General features: G+C 50.5%; 6 protein-coding genes across 6 annotated transcripts in view; 2 read left to right on the top strand and 4 right to left on the bottom strand.

Moving 5' to 3' along the window:
* The window catches only part of BBA_08187 (cell surface protein, putative), a gene marked incomplete at both ends in the record, with an annotated part of 3,035 nt that extends 1,874 nt beyond the window's left edge, over positions 1 to 1,161 (bottom strand). The window contains one exon of the mRNA XM_008603284.1: positions 27 to 1,161. Coding sequence (XP_008601506.1) covers positions 27 to 1,161 — 1,135 coding nt within the window. The remainder of the gene's footprint in view (positions 1 to 26) is intronic.
* Positions 1,162 to 3,374: 2,213 nt separating this feature from the next.
* BBA_08186 (uncharacterized protein) lies at positions 3,375 to 3,943 on the bottom strand (the record flags this gene model as incomplete). The annotated part of the gene is made up of 2 exons (XM_008603283.1): positions 3,375 to 3,614; positions 3,674 to 3,943. The coding sequence occupies 2 exons, from the start codon at positions 3,941 to 3,943 to the stop codon at positions 3,375 to 3,377; spliced, it is 510 nt and encodes a 169-aa protein (XP_008601505.1).
* Positions 3,944 to 5,370: 1,427 nt separating this feature from the next.
* Positions 5,371 to 6,427, bottom strand: BBA_08185 (uncharacterized protein; the record flags this gene model as incomplete). Its single annotated transcript, XM_008603282.1, has 3 exons — positions 5,371 to 5,778; positions 5,859 to 6,318; positions 6,378 to 6,427. The coding sequence occupies 3 exons, from the start codon at positions 6,425 to 6,427 to the stop codon at positions 5,371 to 5,373; spliced, it is 918 nt and encodes a 305-aa protein (XP_008601504.1).
* A 564-nt stretch (positions 6,428 to 6,991) lies between these two features.
* Positions 6,992 to 7,709, top strand: BBA_08184 (glutathione-s-transferase; the record flags this gene model as incomplete). The annotated part of the gene is made up of 2 exons (XM_008603281.1): positions 6,992 to 7,201; positions 7,263 to 7,709. The coding sequence occupies 2 exons, from the start codon at positions 6,992 to 6,994 to the stop codon at positions 7,707 to 7,709; spliced, it is 657 nt and encodes a 218-aa protein (XP_008601503.1).
* Positions 7,710 to 8,097: 388 nt separating this feature from the next.
* On the bottom strand, positions 8,098 to 10,254 carry BBA_08183 (laccase 2; the record flags this gene model as incomplete). The annotated part of the gene is made up of 7 exons (XM_008603280.1): positions 8,098 to 8,869; positions 8,936 to 9,009; positions 9,099 to 9,515; positions 9,571 to 9,621; positions 9,681 to 9,799; positions 9,850 to 9,925; positions 9,991 to 10,254. 7 exons carry the CDS (start codon positions 10,252 to 10,254, stop codon positions 8,098 to 8,100), a joined length of 1,773 nt encoding a protein of 590 aa, XP_008601502.1.
* Positions 10,255 to 11,237: 983 nt separating this feature from the next.
* Positions 11,238 to 12,769, top strand: part of BBA_08182 (FAD binding domain-containing protein) — a gene marked incomplete at both ends in the record, with an annotated part of 1,753 nt that continues 221 nt past the window's right edge. Inside the window, 5 exons of the mRNA XM_008603279.1 lie at positions 11,238 to 12,043; positions 12,168 to 12,223; positions 12,275 to 12,323; positions 12,372 to 12,561; positions 12,629 to 12,726. Coding sequence (XP_008601501.1) covers positions 11,238 to 12,043; positions 12,168 to 12,223; positions 12,275 to 12,323; positions 12,372 to 12,561; positions 12,629 to 12,726 — 1,199 coding nt within the window. The remainder of the gene's footprint in view (positions 12,044 to 12,167; positions 12,224 to 12,274; positions 12,324 to 12,371; positions 12,562 to 12,628; positions 12,727 to 12,769) is intronic.

The following is a 12,769-nucleotide window of genomic DNA, read 5'->3' as shown; positions in this document are numbered from 1 at the left end:
GCCAGAGGTGTGCTGGTTGCCAGTACCGTGAGGGCCAGTGTGGCCAGCGACACCGTGAGTTCCGGTAACACCAGTGGTGCCGTGGGAGCCAGAGATGCCGTGAGAGTTATGAGTGCCAGTGGCGCTATGCGTGTGTAGAGGGTCGGTGCCAGTGCTGCCAAGGGTGTTGCTACCACCAGTGGTGTTGTACTGTTGTCCGTGAACGCCGTGGATACCAGTGGTACCGGCGGCAGCAGCAGAGCTGCGGGTGTTGTAGCCAGAGCGACCATCTAGGTCAGAGTCGACACGAGGGTCGGCCTTGTTGGCAAGGTTGGAGGAGTGAGGGCCAGCAGTGTTAGAGGCCGGGCCGGGGCCGCTGCCGAAGGCACCAGCACCACCGACGCGGTTACGGTTGTCCAGGTCGGAGTCGACACGGGGATCAACCTTGTTGGCAATGTTGGAGGAGTGAGGGCCGGCGTTAGTAGAACCGTGAGTTTGGCCGTGGGTGGCACCAGTACCGCCAACGATACCGCCAGCGCCGCCGGCATGGTGACGGGTGCTGTCAAGGTCCGAATCGACACGAGGGTCAGCCTTGTTGGCAATGTTGGAGGAGTGAGGACCGGCAGTGTTGGAAGCAGGGCCGGTAGCGTAGCTCGAAGTAGCACCACCTGCACCACCGACGCTGCCAACACCAGAACCAACACCGGAACCGACACCACCGGCACCAATACCGCCAGCACCGGCACCGCCAAGACGGTTGCGGCCGTCGAGATCAGAGTCGACACGGGGATCAGCCTTGTTGGCAATGTTGGAAGAGTGAGGGCTGGCGGTGGTGGTGTTGGAACCAAGGCCAGTACCGTGGCTGTGAGTGGTACCGGCACCACCAACGCGGTTGCGGCTGTCTAGGTCAGAGTCGACGCGGGGGTCGGCCTTGTTGGCGACATTAGATGAGTGAGGACCAGCAGTGTTGGAGGCAGGGCCAGTAGCATGGCTGTGGGTGCCAGCGACACCAGTAGTTCCAGCGACGCCAGTAGTGCCGGCGGCACCGGTGGTTCCCGAGTTCAGACCAGATGTGCGGGTGTCGTCCAAGCGAGAGTTGTGGGTGTTGGTGTTATCGTACTTGGCGTCCTTGTCCTTGTCGGAGTGCAGGACCTCCTTGACCTTGTTGACGATGGAAGACATGGTGAGTTGTGTGTAAGTCTCTGATAGAATAAGGCGAGTTTAGGAAATAAGGTGTGAGTGGAAGGATTTTGAAAGATGAATTTTTGGGGGTATCAATGTATTGTTTATTTTGTAGTGTGATGATGGAAAAGGAAATCGTGATATCGAAGCTGGCAATCGAGTCTCTTTATAGACAGACTCGCAAGAGCAAACAATGAGCTCATGGCAACCTCCGTCTTGTACTCATCTGTCGACATCAAGGCAATTGTTCAGCTCATCTGTCTCGAAAAACTGTTATACGGGGTTTGCCTACCCAGTGATCATCCAGAATACACTTTGGCCGTCGTCATAGATGTCGATGGGTCGTTGCTGCCCCCCAGCCGAGCAGCCACAACAGCCACACGTTTAAGCAATGCAAAGCTGGAGGTGCGCGAACGGCGTCATACTGACGTGGAATTTGCACGACGGATGAACAAGAGGGATCAAGCTAAGCCAAGGCGACTTGGAGTTGTCCTTGGCGCCCGTTTGGCCCAATGGTTTCAAGATGGTGGGGGTTTAGGTAAGACGAACGCCAGTGATGACTCCAAATTGCCTCGCAGCCCATGCTTCATCGTGAGCAGATTGGTTGTTTTGGGGAGAGCAGCCAAGGTAACCTGACGGGAAGGAAAAGAGGGTCGACATACTGGGGAAGATGACGCAAAGCATACGCAGCATTACTGCAGCTTTCGTACGTGGAGCACTAACAAATTAGTTGGACCAGTTGACCAGCTATTATTACTGGTAGCTACGTATAATTGCTAACTAGTAGTAACCATCCATTGTGGCTGTGGTGGCGTCACCACTTTTCGGTTGCCCGCCTTGGTTCTGGATTGCGCACAGCCTTGACAGCAACGCGGCCCAATTGTGGTTCAGAGTTTAGACGGGCCTGATGTAATTATTGGCCATGCAGATCCGGTATTCTCCCAGCAACTTGCTGCTGTGGCTAATTATAAGGAAGCCATTGTGGCTTTTCTTGCGTTGGAGTGACGAGCAAGTTGGGTTGTCTGCTGCAGATCGTCGCACAGCTTTCTTTCCCTGGCACATGTGGCGCCAAGTGGGCGAGAATGAGGTGCTGGCCACGTTATAGCATGGATTTTCAGCTAAGATCTCGATCGCGACGCCTGCCTTTTTGTCTCATGACATCTTGCGTAAACTTGGCATGGAAAGAAGCTCAACTAGTAAAGGGTTCATCTCGGTCAACTACCAACGCCTCTGGGGCCGGCTGCCGGTGCTACGTTATTACTACTTTTGCTACGGTCTTGGTCTCAATCCCGGTCCCACTGTCTCACCAGCACGTTGTTGTTGCTATTTCCACGCTCAGTGGATGCATACAGAGCTCTTTAGTTGATTCTGGAACAGCGCTATTTTGCTGTCGTATCGATATCATGCTCACGTAGGTCGAGAGCCATGCTTTTACACGAGAAAAGTGGACAATGACTGGTTCCGTGAACGCTGACCAAGGCTGCATACACAAAAGCTCCTTACTGAGCACAGCATTATTTTTTGTGCCCAAGGTGGTGCACTCAAGGCATCACGGCATGTACTGCGTGCTGCGTACTGCTAGAACTAGTGCTGAGATGCCTAGCCAAGTCGCCGACCAGGGCCCAGCATGATCAGTAATAGAATATCTGCGAAGGAATTACACGGAGATCAAAAAAAAAAAAAGAAAAAAAAAAACGCAAAGTACGCCAAAATATCGATAGAAATTTCGACTACTGATAGCAGCACCCGATGATGACCTTGATTGCGCAATAAGCAGAGAGTAAAACGAGCATGGACAGATGAAGCGTGACACAGAAGCTTATTGCATCATCATCACACTGCAGCGCTTGTTATTCAATCAACACGAAGGGGTCACCAGAATTTTAGATGAATGAAACTGATGAATTGAAACAAAAAACAGATCATACTGTCACTATCATAACTAGGAAAATCCCAATTGATTCCATCACATTCCATCATACAGCATTCATCATAGCTTCGCGAAAATTGCAGCGCTTTATTAGGGTATGCCGAAGTTTTGTGGTATCATGAATCACTTTCAAGCAAATCGTAATAGGTACGTCAGTTGCACAGAAAATTGTGCACAGAAATTGTTATCGCCGGCTGTCATGATTCCTGTAGTCGGCCGATAGGATGTGCGCAAAGAGGTGGTTTTTAGTGCAAATTAATGGTGGTGGTGGTGCTGGTGGCACTTAGACGACGCTGCGGCGGTTTCCGCGGCGGTACCAGCGTCCCTGGTGGACGCCATCACCATGGTGGGCAGCAGGCTCACGCTTTCGGGTCCAAAGAAGGCCAATTAGAGAAGAGGCGAGGAACAGGATCGCGCACAGGAAAGTAAAGGCAATGGTGGCCTTGTACTTGCCGCACTGGTCGCCGTGGACAGGGTGGACGTTGTTCCAGTCGAATACATGACCGCAGCTGCTGCCGACAAGCTACAATGAGAAGTAGATGTAAGTAATAAGCCCAAATGCAATAAAAGCAATCCACTTACGTTGACAAGGATGCCGAACGCGACCCAGAAGAGAATGCTGAGGACAAAGTCGATTGGCCAGTGGGTAAAGGTGCTCGAAAAAGGAATAAGCCAAATCAAAGCAAAGAAGATGCCAAGGGCCGCAACGACTTCGGTGTAGATGAATCGCCATCGGTTGTTGTGGATGCCCCTGGTGTGGCGGAGATATTCGCCGTTGACACCGGCGACAATGGCAGCAAAGACGAGCTCTGCACCACGAAGGATCAAGCTGACAAGGCGGTCGAGGGCCATGATGATGATGATGATGGATGATGGTATGGAAAAATGGGAATTATGGATTAAAGCGAGGGGATATTGGAGAAGCTGGCTATTTGATTTGAATGCGAAGGGGGTATCTGGTTTGTGTAATTCCAGAGCTGAGGAGCTGGGGAAGCTCAGCATTTATCTTTTTTTTCCCCTTGACCGACTGGAGTCCTCATCGCGTGGAACATATCTCTTGTCAAGTTCTGATTGACAGGGAATCGACTTCCATGACGCAGCCCCCTTGGCAGCCACAGCAGTACAACACGACATGCAAGTTTGAGAATGACTGGCCTAGATGCGACTTCTACAGTGCTTGCCGTACTTGCCAGCCGTACTTGCTTGCGTGGCGACGGGGGCTTGGGCATCGACCAAGCCATTCGAGATACTATATTAAGCAGGGCTGTGGCGTCTGGCGCCACTGTCTGAAGTACATGGCCACGAGGCCTAGCATGAGGTCATGACATTGCAAGCCTAGTAAAATGTCCCACCTCAGCCACGCCCATTAATAGGGTGATTGGACGCGTCGGCAGAGGGCCGCAACAGCAACGGTTCTCAGTGGCACAGCGACCGTTGCTACTGGTGGGTTTTGGGTGCATGCTGTCAGCTGTGTGGCTGATGAACTTGGTTGTTGTCAAAATAATGGGGACCTGCGCAAAGAGGCGGTCCAACGTTTTTGTCGTAATTCTTGGGGGTTTATATTAATCGCGTCCACAACTCCCGCCCAGACCAAGTTTTGGCTGCATCGGCCTTGGTTCCCGAGTGTGCCAGACCTGGGCGCTGGAGGCGTCTCAGTGACGTCGAGATAGCGCAGTTACTTTGTAATAAATAACATGTTCAGTGAGAATACCTAGGAATGACCCAAGTATGCCTTCATTTGACCGGCGCTTGTATCCCAATGTGGTAGATAAAAAAAAAAAAAAAGGACCAAGAAAAACGCGTTGCAAGCAACAGGTGGGTATTTTCGCACCCCAATAACACGAATTATGAATCTATAGCAGGGAGTCCTGCCCTCCGGCGGGATGAGTTTATTAGTGATATCACTACATGATCCCACCAGATGACTATTACAAATTGGCAAAAATTTCAACGCAGGCACAGGGTAGGCTTCTTTCATTCACTCGGTGCTTTGGCCTAAAACAATATTCCTTTAACAGTTGTAAGCCTAAGCCTACAGTCAGGTACTCTGGCCCACTGCCAACTAATACACATTACCAGCCTTTTGGTGTTGATAATCCCCTGATCAATATTTTGTGCTGACCACTTGCTTATTGCAAGTACCAATGCCATATTCTTTTCTGCCAAATTTATAGACAAAAAGCATAAAAAGACTTCAAGTATAAAGCATAAAAAACTCCAAGTATGCAATTTATTTACTATATACAGCATGTGTCTTGCATGCAACTCCTACCCTACATTTACAAATTCTTTTTATCCTCACCATTATTGGCAGCCCTGTCATTGATGGCCTTTTTGACAGCCGCGCCATTACCAACCTTGGCATCAGCAAGACCCATGTTCGCCGCTCCCTCGTCGCTGTACGGCACCATTTCTCGTAACTCTTTCCAGCTCGTCGCCGCCCTGTAGGCCGTCTGCACGTTTCGGCGGTAGAACCAGGTGCCCTGCATCTTTGCCACGGCGAGCTCCCAGTCCGTGGTGTACTCCCTGTAAAAGGGCTGGTATCCGAGCAGGCCGCCAACGTAGCGTCCGATGATGACTGTGACCCAGAAGCCCAGAAACGTGCGGATCGCGACGGACCAGCTCATGGGGACCCATTCAGGCAGCGTAGCCGGAAAGGGCAGGTAGTGATCTCCGCCGTCAAAAGTCTGCAAAGAAAGAAAAAGCCATGGCTCGTGTTAGTAGTAGATTCGAGAAATTCTGGGGGTGGAAAAGGTTTTCTGCGTACCGCGCATTGTTGGATAAAGTCAATCTTGGTCCCGTATTTGAAGCTGTCGACGCGCACGCCGTACCAGTTTTCTAAAAAGATTCTGTCCAAGACGAAATCTTTGCCGCTGTCGGTCGCATTGACCATGAAGACAATCTCTCCATCGTCTTCTTCCTCATCGTCCTCGCCGTCTTGGTCGTGTTTAGGGTCCACGTCGATGATGAAGCGGTGAATATTACCCGCTGGGCAGATGGCAACGCCGTCCTTTGGGCGCAGCACCGTGACCTTGTCGTTGACTTCGATGCCAACGCGGCCTTTGATGACTTTGAACCGCTCCGTCTGGTGAAGGTGAAAATGCGGCGGCGGCCCTCGGTACGCGCCGCTCTTGTCGCCCTTGGGGAGCGGCTTGTAGATTTGCATAATCTGAAACGCCGTGCCAGCCGGCGGTTCTAGGAAGTGAGTTTCAATCTTGCCATCAAATCTGATGATAATTTAGTACTCGCAATCGAGGACTCTTTTTTTCCTCTTTTCCCAACTCACTGTGTTAGGGGATTTTGCCCCGCGGAGAGGGTAATCGGTACGAATCCCATGACTGCTAGCTAGCTTGCTTTGAATACGAAGACGAAGTTGTCGAGGTTTGTGCTTCTGCTGAACTTTGCTATTGAAGATTGAATCTGGTCCGAGCTCGGCTTGTCTTTAAAGTAAATGATTTGTGGCTCATAATGACTTTATCGGATGGCTGCCGCCGTATTGAGGAACCTCGCTCACGGTCCAATTGCAGCTTTACAGGCCGACTTTGTCACCAAAGAAGGCCATCTCCAAACAGCATCAAGCCACTCTGCCCTCTAGGGGAATACACCGAAACACTAAAAATGAAGCAGTTATTACTCGCTCCAGTCGTACAACTAAGCGCTAGAAGATCGCCGTGTGGAGCTGATATTACCAAAAGGAGCATTTCCAGAAGGGGCATGCCTCGCAAACAGATTTAGGACAGTGCACGAGTACCAAAAGTATTCGTGGTGTAAGTAAGATGGCCTGATAATAAGATGTAACGGCCTGACCAATTTCATTTACGAAATCCAAGACAGCTTAGATACTTGTGCTTTACACATCCAACTAATTGACCAACTTTTTGGATCATCACCCCAGTCACAATGGCGTCGCTCCAACCAATCAAGCTATATGCGCACAAAAAAGGGCCTAACCCATGGAAGGTTGCCCTGATTCTCGAAGAACTTGGTTTGCCGTACGAAACGACTTACCTCGAGTTTCCTGACGCCAAAGTCGAGCCGTACATTTCCTTGAACCCCAATGGCAAACTTCCAGCAATCCAGGATCCCAACCACAGCATTGAGTTGTTCGAGGTTAGTAACGACTTGTAACTTTTTTTAGTTGATGGATTTCTGACACAAGTTTCACTTACAGAGCGGCGCAATTATCGAGTACCTGATTGAACAGTACGACAAAGACGGGAAATTATCGCACGAGTCGCTGCAGGACAAATCCCTGGCCCGCGCCTGGCTGCACTTGCAAATGTCTGCCCAGGCGCCCGTGATCGGGTACAAGGTCTGGATGGGCCGTACCTACGACGCCAGCCAGATTGTCTCTGCCAATGAGTTCCTGACACTGGAGATTAAGAGGGTGCTGGGTGTCTTGGATAAGCATCTGGCCAAAATGGGTGGCCCATACCTCCTCGGCTCCAAGGTCTCATACGCAGACTTGGCCTTTGTCCCGCACTACATGATGCTGCCGTTGTTTGTGCCAGACTATGATCCTGCCACTGAATATCCCCATTTCGCGGCTTGGCTAGCGGCGTTGAAGGAGCGACCGGCTGTCAAGAAGATTGCGGCGACCAAAGCTGCTCTAGCTTGAGATGGGAGGAGCTCGCTTAGATGTGCTTGAAACTTGAGATTTCAAGCAAGATAAATAACAAACTGGCTTAATTTCATTTTATTTATTACGGCTATTGTTTCGGCAACTAAAATCGAACATTGACATTGACTGTCTAAATAGTACACGACGAAGCCACCATTGCTTTCCCAATTGCTGAATACTGACTCTGTCAGAGTGACTGCTAGCTGCTACGAAATAAACTTTTAATTCAAGCTAGTACTTCCTTCTTGAATGGTAAAGTAGTTTATAATCTAATCTATATTCGCATCCGACCGTACTAAATATCAGAATACCGCACACCCAAGCCCTTTCAACGGAAAAATACACCGGCATCTGTGACCGAGCACACCGTAGGCGACCAAACAACTCAAATTCCCGAATCTTCCTGTATATACTGTTCCGGACTTTCATAGAATTTATTCCATGACTGGCAAGTCTGATGCAACGCCTGGTCTTCGTCCTCTGTATATGTCATCTCACCGGGTCGCTCCAACATTTGCATCCCGAGGCCTTGACTAGAGTGCCATGCAATGTGACAGTGAATCAACCACGCTCCGGGATTGTCAGTCTTGTAGGCAAAGACCATGTATCCTCGCTTCGGCCACGACGCCGTGTCTCGCCTGGGCGGATTCTTCAGCTGCAGCGGGCTATCCTTTGTAAAGTTGCCCTCGCCAGTACCCAGCAGGAAAAAGTCGTGGCCGTGCAGATGCATGGGGTGCGAGCGGTTGCGCTCGGAAATGTCATTAAAGACAATGTATACCCATTGGTTGGGTCCGTCGGGGGTATGATAGAGCAGGTAGTTTGGTGGGAAAATGGTAGTGTCATTCTCGGCCACGAGCAGGTTGGTGGGCTTGGACCAGTCGATCCAGAGATACGTGTCGTTCAGAGTCCACATGAAGCCGCGAGGCATGTCGTACGTATGGCGATAGAGATTGAAGACGTCAGTCCTCGCCGGTGGACCAGCGTCGACCTTGACGTGCGGTACGAGTTTCTCAGCTGGCTCGTCGTCGCAATTGTCGGGGTAATGGAGCGCCGGGTGCGTCGTGTTTGGTAAAGCGGTAGACTGAGGATCGTATCGGATTATTCCCAGTGTATCATTCGCATAGTCATTGGGGCAACACGAAGTTTGCCAAATAGCCCTAGTTGCCATGGTGTGTTAGCCTTATTCTTCTTCTCTTCAGCATTGATATGAAGGAGGTTGTTACCGTAGCCAATAGTTGTCTTCCGGCGCATTTGCTTCCACAATGACATCGTATCGCTGGCCCATCGAAATAATGACCTGCGGCAGAAACAGTCAGTTGGCCGAGAAGAAGAGAAAAAAAAAAAAGGATGACGGGACTGTGCTGTCGTTTGTAGACAAATACTGACATTATCTGTGGTATACGGCTCAATAGGAACAAAGTCATTGGCAATAACTGTCAAATTGTGGCCATCAATGGCAAAACGAAAGTTTGAGTATAAACCAGTATTGACCAGCCTCATACGGTAGCGCTTGCCCTTTTCAAAGTGCCACTCGGATCGCTCACCCGTGCCCAGGCAGTTTTTATCGAGAGGATCGGTGCATCTGAAGATGTTTTTGCCATTGATGAGGCTGTTGGAGAGCGACGGCGGACCAGAGGGCACACGCGCGTACCACCACATGGCAAATGGCGAAACGTGACTCCAATCTTGGAGCATGACTGTTCCCAAATCTTCATCATAGTTGGCGGTTGCGGGCCCATGAATGATCATGGGTCCCTGGAGACCGACCGAGTACTGGAGGCTGAAGTGAGAATGGTACCAGGACTTGAATTTTGTTAGCTGAGCCACCTAGACGAAGAATCTTTCTGTCAATACGTACTGTTCCATATTGTTCAGCCTTCCAACGATAGGTGTAACTACCTCCAGGCGGCTGTGGCCAAGTTAGCGTATTTCTGCGTTGCAAGGAAAATATTCAGCATGTTGACTTACTATGGGACATTGAGTAACGCCAGGGACACCGTCGTGCGCATTGTTGTTGAGTTGCCTTATACCGTGCCAGTGGATCGCTGTTCCATTTCTCTCCATATTGTTTGTGACATGGATTACAACTGATTCGCCATTAGTGACTTTGTACAAGTTCCGCGCATCGTGATATTACCTTCGTCTCCCCAGTTTGCTTCAATCAGAGGCCCGGGGATCGATCTGTTGATAGCAAGCACGTGCTGTTCGTAGCCCTATTGAAGAGGTCAGTATGCCAAGAGAAAAAAAAACGCGAGAGGCTGAGCAGGCAGCTACTAACATCGGGCGCCATTGTAATGTTTTCCACAACGAACCAGTACTCTCTCGTCACCCCAGTATCAGGAGCTTGCTCGTAGTAGTTGGTGTTGATAGAGTAGTCACCCCAACATCCTCGAGAGTTGGGACCATGTTCGCAGTTATCGTGATCGATCGAAGCAATTTCAGCCGCTACAGAAGGTTTCGCTGCACAAGCAGAAGCAGAAGCAGACGCAGCGGCAAGGCTCAGCCACGAACTGGCTATGAGTATTGTCCAAGGACGCATCATGGTGGCCTTGGTACAAGATGCTAGGGGAAAGGGAAAAAAAAATAAATAAACAAAATTTGCTGTTGATTCACGATTGGAGGAAGTGGCAGTGAATTGCTTTTTCAGCAGCTATTTATGCAATCATGGTATTGCTTTTTCAACATCCATTTATGCAAGTAGCTTATGTGTAGTGCCGACCGCGACAGATTGGCCTTATTGATGAGGGTATAACTGATATAAAATACACTAAGAATAACGCTCTATAGACTGAGTGATATCTATATCTGTTGGGCTTGGATTGCAAACTCTGACGTTACGTTTCCTCGATCAAGGGAGGCGCTTCTCGGGTGGCGAAATCGTCGGCTGGTGGAAGCCGCGAAAACCGGCACACTGAGGCCGAGACAGCTTGCTTATTTCTGCTTTCTTGGCCGGATCTCCTGTCAATCTTTGTCTGTGCAAAATCTTTCAAATATTACCCCATAGATGTGGGACTGCCAAAAACTGTTTCTGTTTCCCAAAGGGGCAGTTTACTGGACCGCCAAGCTTATGAGCTTATTTGTTTCAAGGTCAGCAAGCACATGAACTACTTTGGTCACTCGCCCTTCTGGGACGGACCGGAGCGAGTTCTTTAAAGATTTAGCAAGCAAATAGGTGCCGATTCAAGTAGTAGCCAGCTTGATTAGTGAATTCGCCTGACTCTCAAAGTGGTAACTGACTAAGTAGCGGATGCTATCTACATCTGTCTCTGCAAGCCGCTGCTGGCCTTGGTCTCATTGGCCGCCCTAACTGACTTGCATCGCAGCAAAGCCCTCTTTTCAGCTGGGCCAGTGGTGAATCTATTAAAAAAGGGTGTCCCAGCTGGCCAGTTCTATGAAACAACTAGTTACAGCAAAAAAGAGGACAAGAAGCAGCTTCCCCCCCCACTCTTCGTGCAGTGTTATTATTACTGATATACGGCCGAGGCAACTTGCATAGAATAGCAACATTTTTCACCTCCACACAAAATGGGCAGCATACGTGAACCGCTTCACCTAGTGGTCATTGGCGGCGGCCTGGCCGGTCTGTCTGCGGCCATTGCCACACGTCTCGAAGGCCACCGCTGCACGCTGCTGGAAAAGGCGCCCGAGTTCAACGAAGTAGGCGCAGGACTGCAGCTCACGCCCAACTCGACAAGGCTCCTGCGACGCTGGGGCGTCTTGGACAAGCTGCGATCCAAAGCGGGTATCCCGACCCAGCTGACGGTCCGTCGCTACGACGGCAGCAAGGTGCTCTCACGCGCTGACGGGTGGGACGAGACGATGCAGAGCCAGTACGACGCGCCGTTCTGGGACATGCATCGCGCTGATCTGCAAGCCGCCATGGTGGCCAGGGCTCGGCACCTCGGCGTCGATGTGCGAACAGGGGCCGAGGTGGAGAGCATCGACACTGACGGCGTGGCTGTGATACTGGCAGGCACTCGGGAAAGGCTGCAGGGCGATGTCGTGCTCGCGGCCGACGGCTTGTGGTCGCGGACTCGAGCTGCCCTGTTCCCGGACCTAGGCACGGCGCCGCAGCCGACTGGCGACTTGGCATATCGCATCATCCTACGACTGGAGAACCTGCAGCACGATCCGGAGCTCGCTGCCTGGGTCGCCAAGCCGACTGTCAACTTTTGGGTCGGCGCCGATGCCCATGCGGTTGCGTACTCTGTCCGCGGGGGCAGCGAGCTCAACCTTGTGCTCCTGTGCCCGGACGACTTGCCCGAGGGCTGCGCGAGGGCCCAAGCAGACCTCGAAGAGATGAGGGCTCGTTTTCAAGGATGGGATCCTCTGTGAGTAGCCTTGGATGAAATTTTGATTCTGCTGGCTTTTTTTTTTCTTCTTCTCTTTTTTTTTTCTTTTTTTTTTGCTTTTTTTTTTTTCGTCCGACAAACTGACCTACTTGACCTGCTTCAGCCTCTGCAGGTTTCTGGACAATGTCAAGACTGTAGAGAAGTGGCGACTCATGCACAGTACGTGGTATGCTTACACCAAAAGACTACTTACAAGCTAATGTGTGTTAGTGCCTTCTCTACCAAAATGGAATCACGAAAGTGGTTACTTTACCATGGCGTATGTTCTACTATAGCTGTGAGAAAACGCCGGACTGACTTTATTTAGGGGTGACTCGTGCCATCCTATGCTCCCATATCTCGCACAGGGCGCAAACTCGGCCATGGAAGACGGCGCAGTGTTGGGTCGACTGTTAGGGTCCATCCACGAAGCCTCTAGGATACCAGATGTGCTGGCAGTCTATCAAGAGATTCGCAAAGTACGAGTAGAAAAGATTGCCAAGCAAGCTCTCAAGCAGGTAAGTCAAATACCCAAACGTTTCTGATGTCTCCTCTCTGTTTCATACTTTAACCTTGCTGCAACAGAGATATAATTTCCACATGCCAGACGGGCCTCTTCAGGAAGCCCGTGACGAGGCAATGACAACACATCAGCAGCGAGAAGAGGAGTATGCTAGTCAATGGTAGGTTCTTGGCTATCCACAAACCAAAAAAAAAAAAAAAAAA

Source organism: Beauveria bassiana (assembly GCF_000280675.1).
Source record: "Beauveria bassiana ARSEF 2860 unplaced genomic scaffold BBA_S00032, whole genome shotgun sequence".
In the NCBI taxonomy this organism is placed as follows: Eukaryota; Fungi; Ascomycota; class Sordariomycetes; order Hypocreales; family Cordycipitaceae; genus Beauveria; species Beauveria bassiana.
Note: the sequence above shows the minus strand (reverse complement) of the source record. Positions and strands in the feature narration are given on the sequence as shown.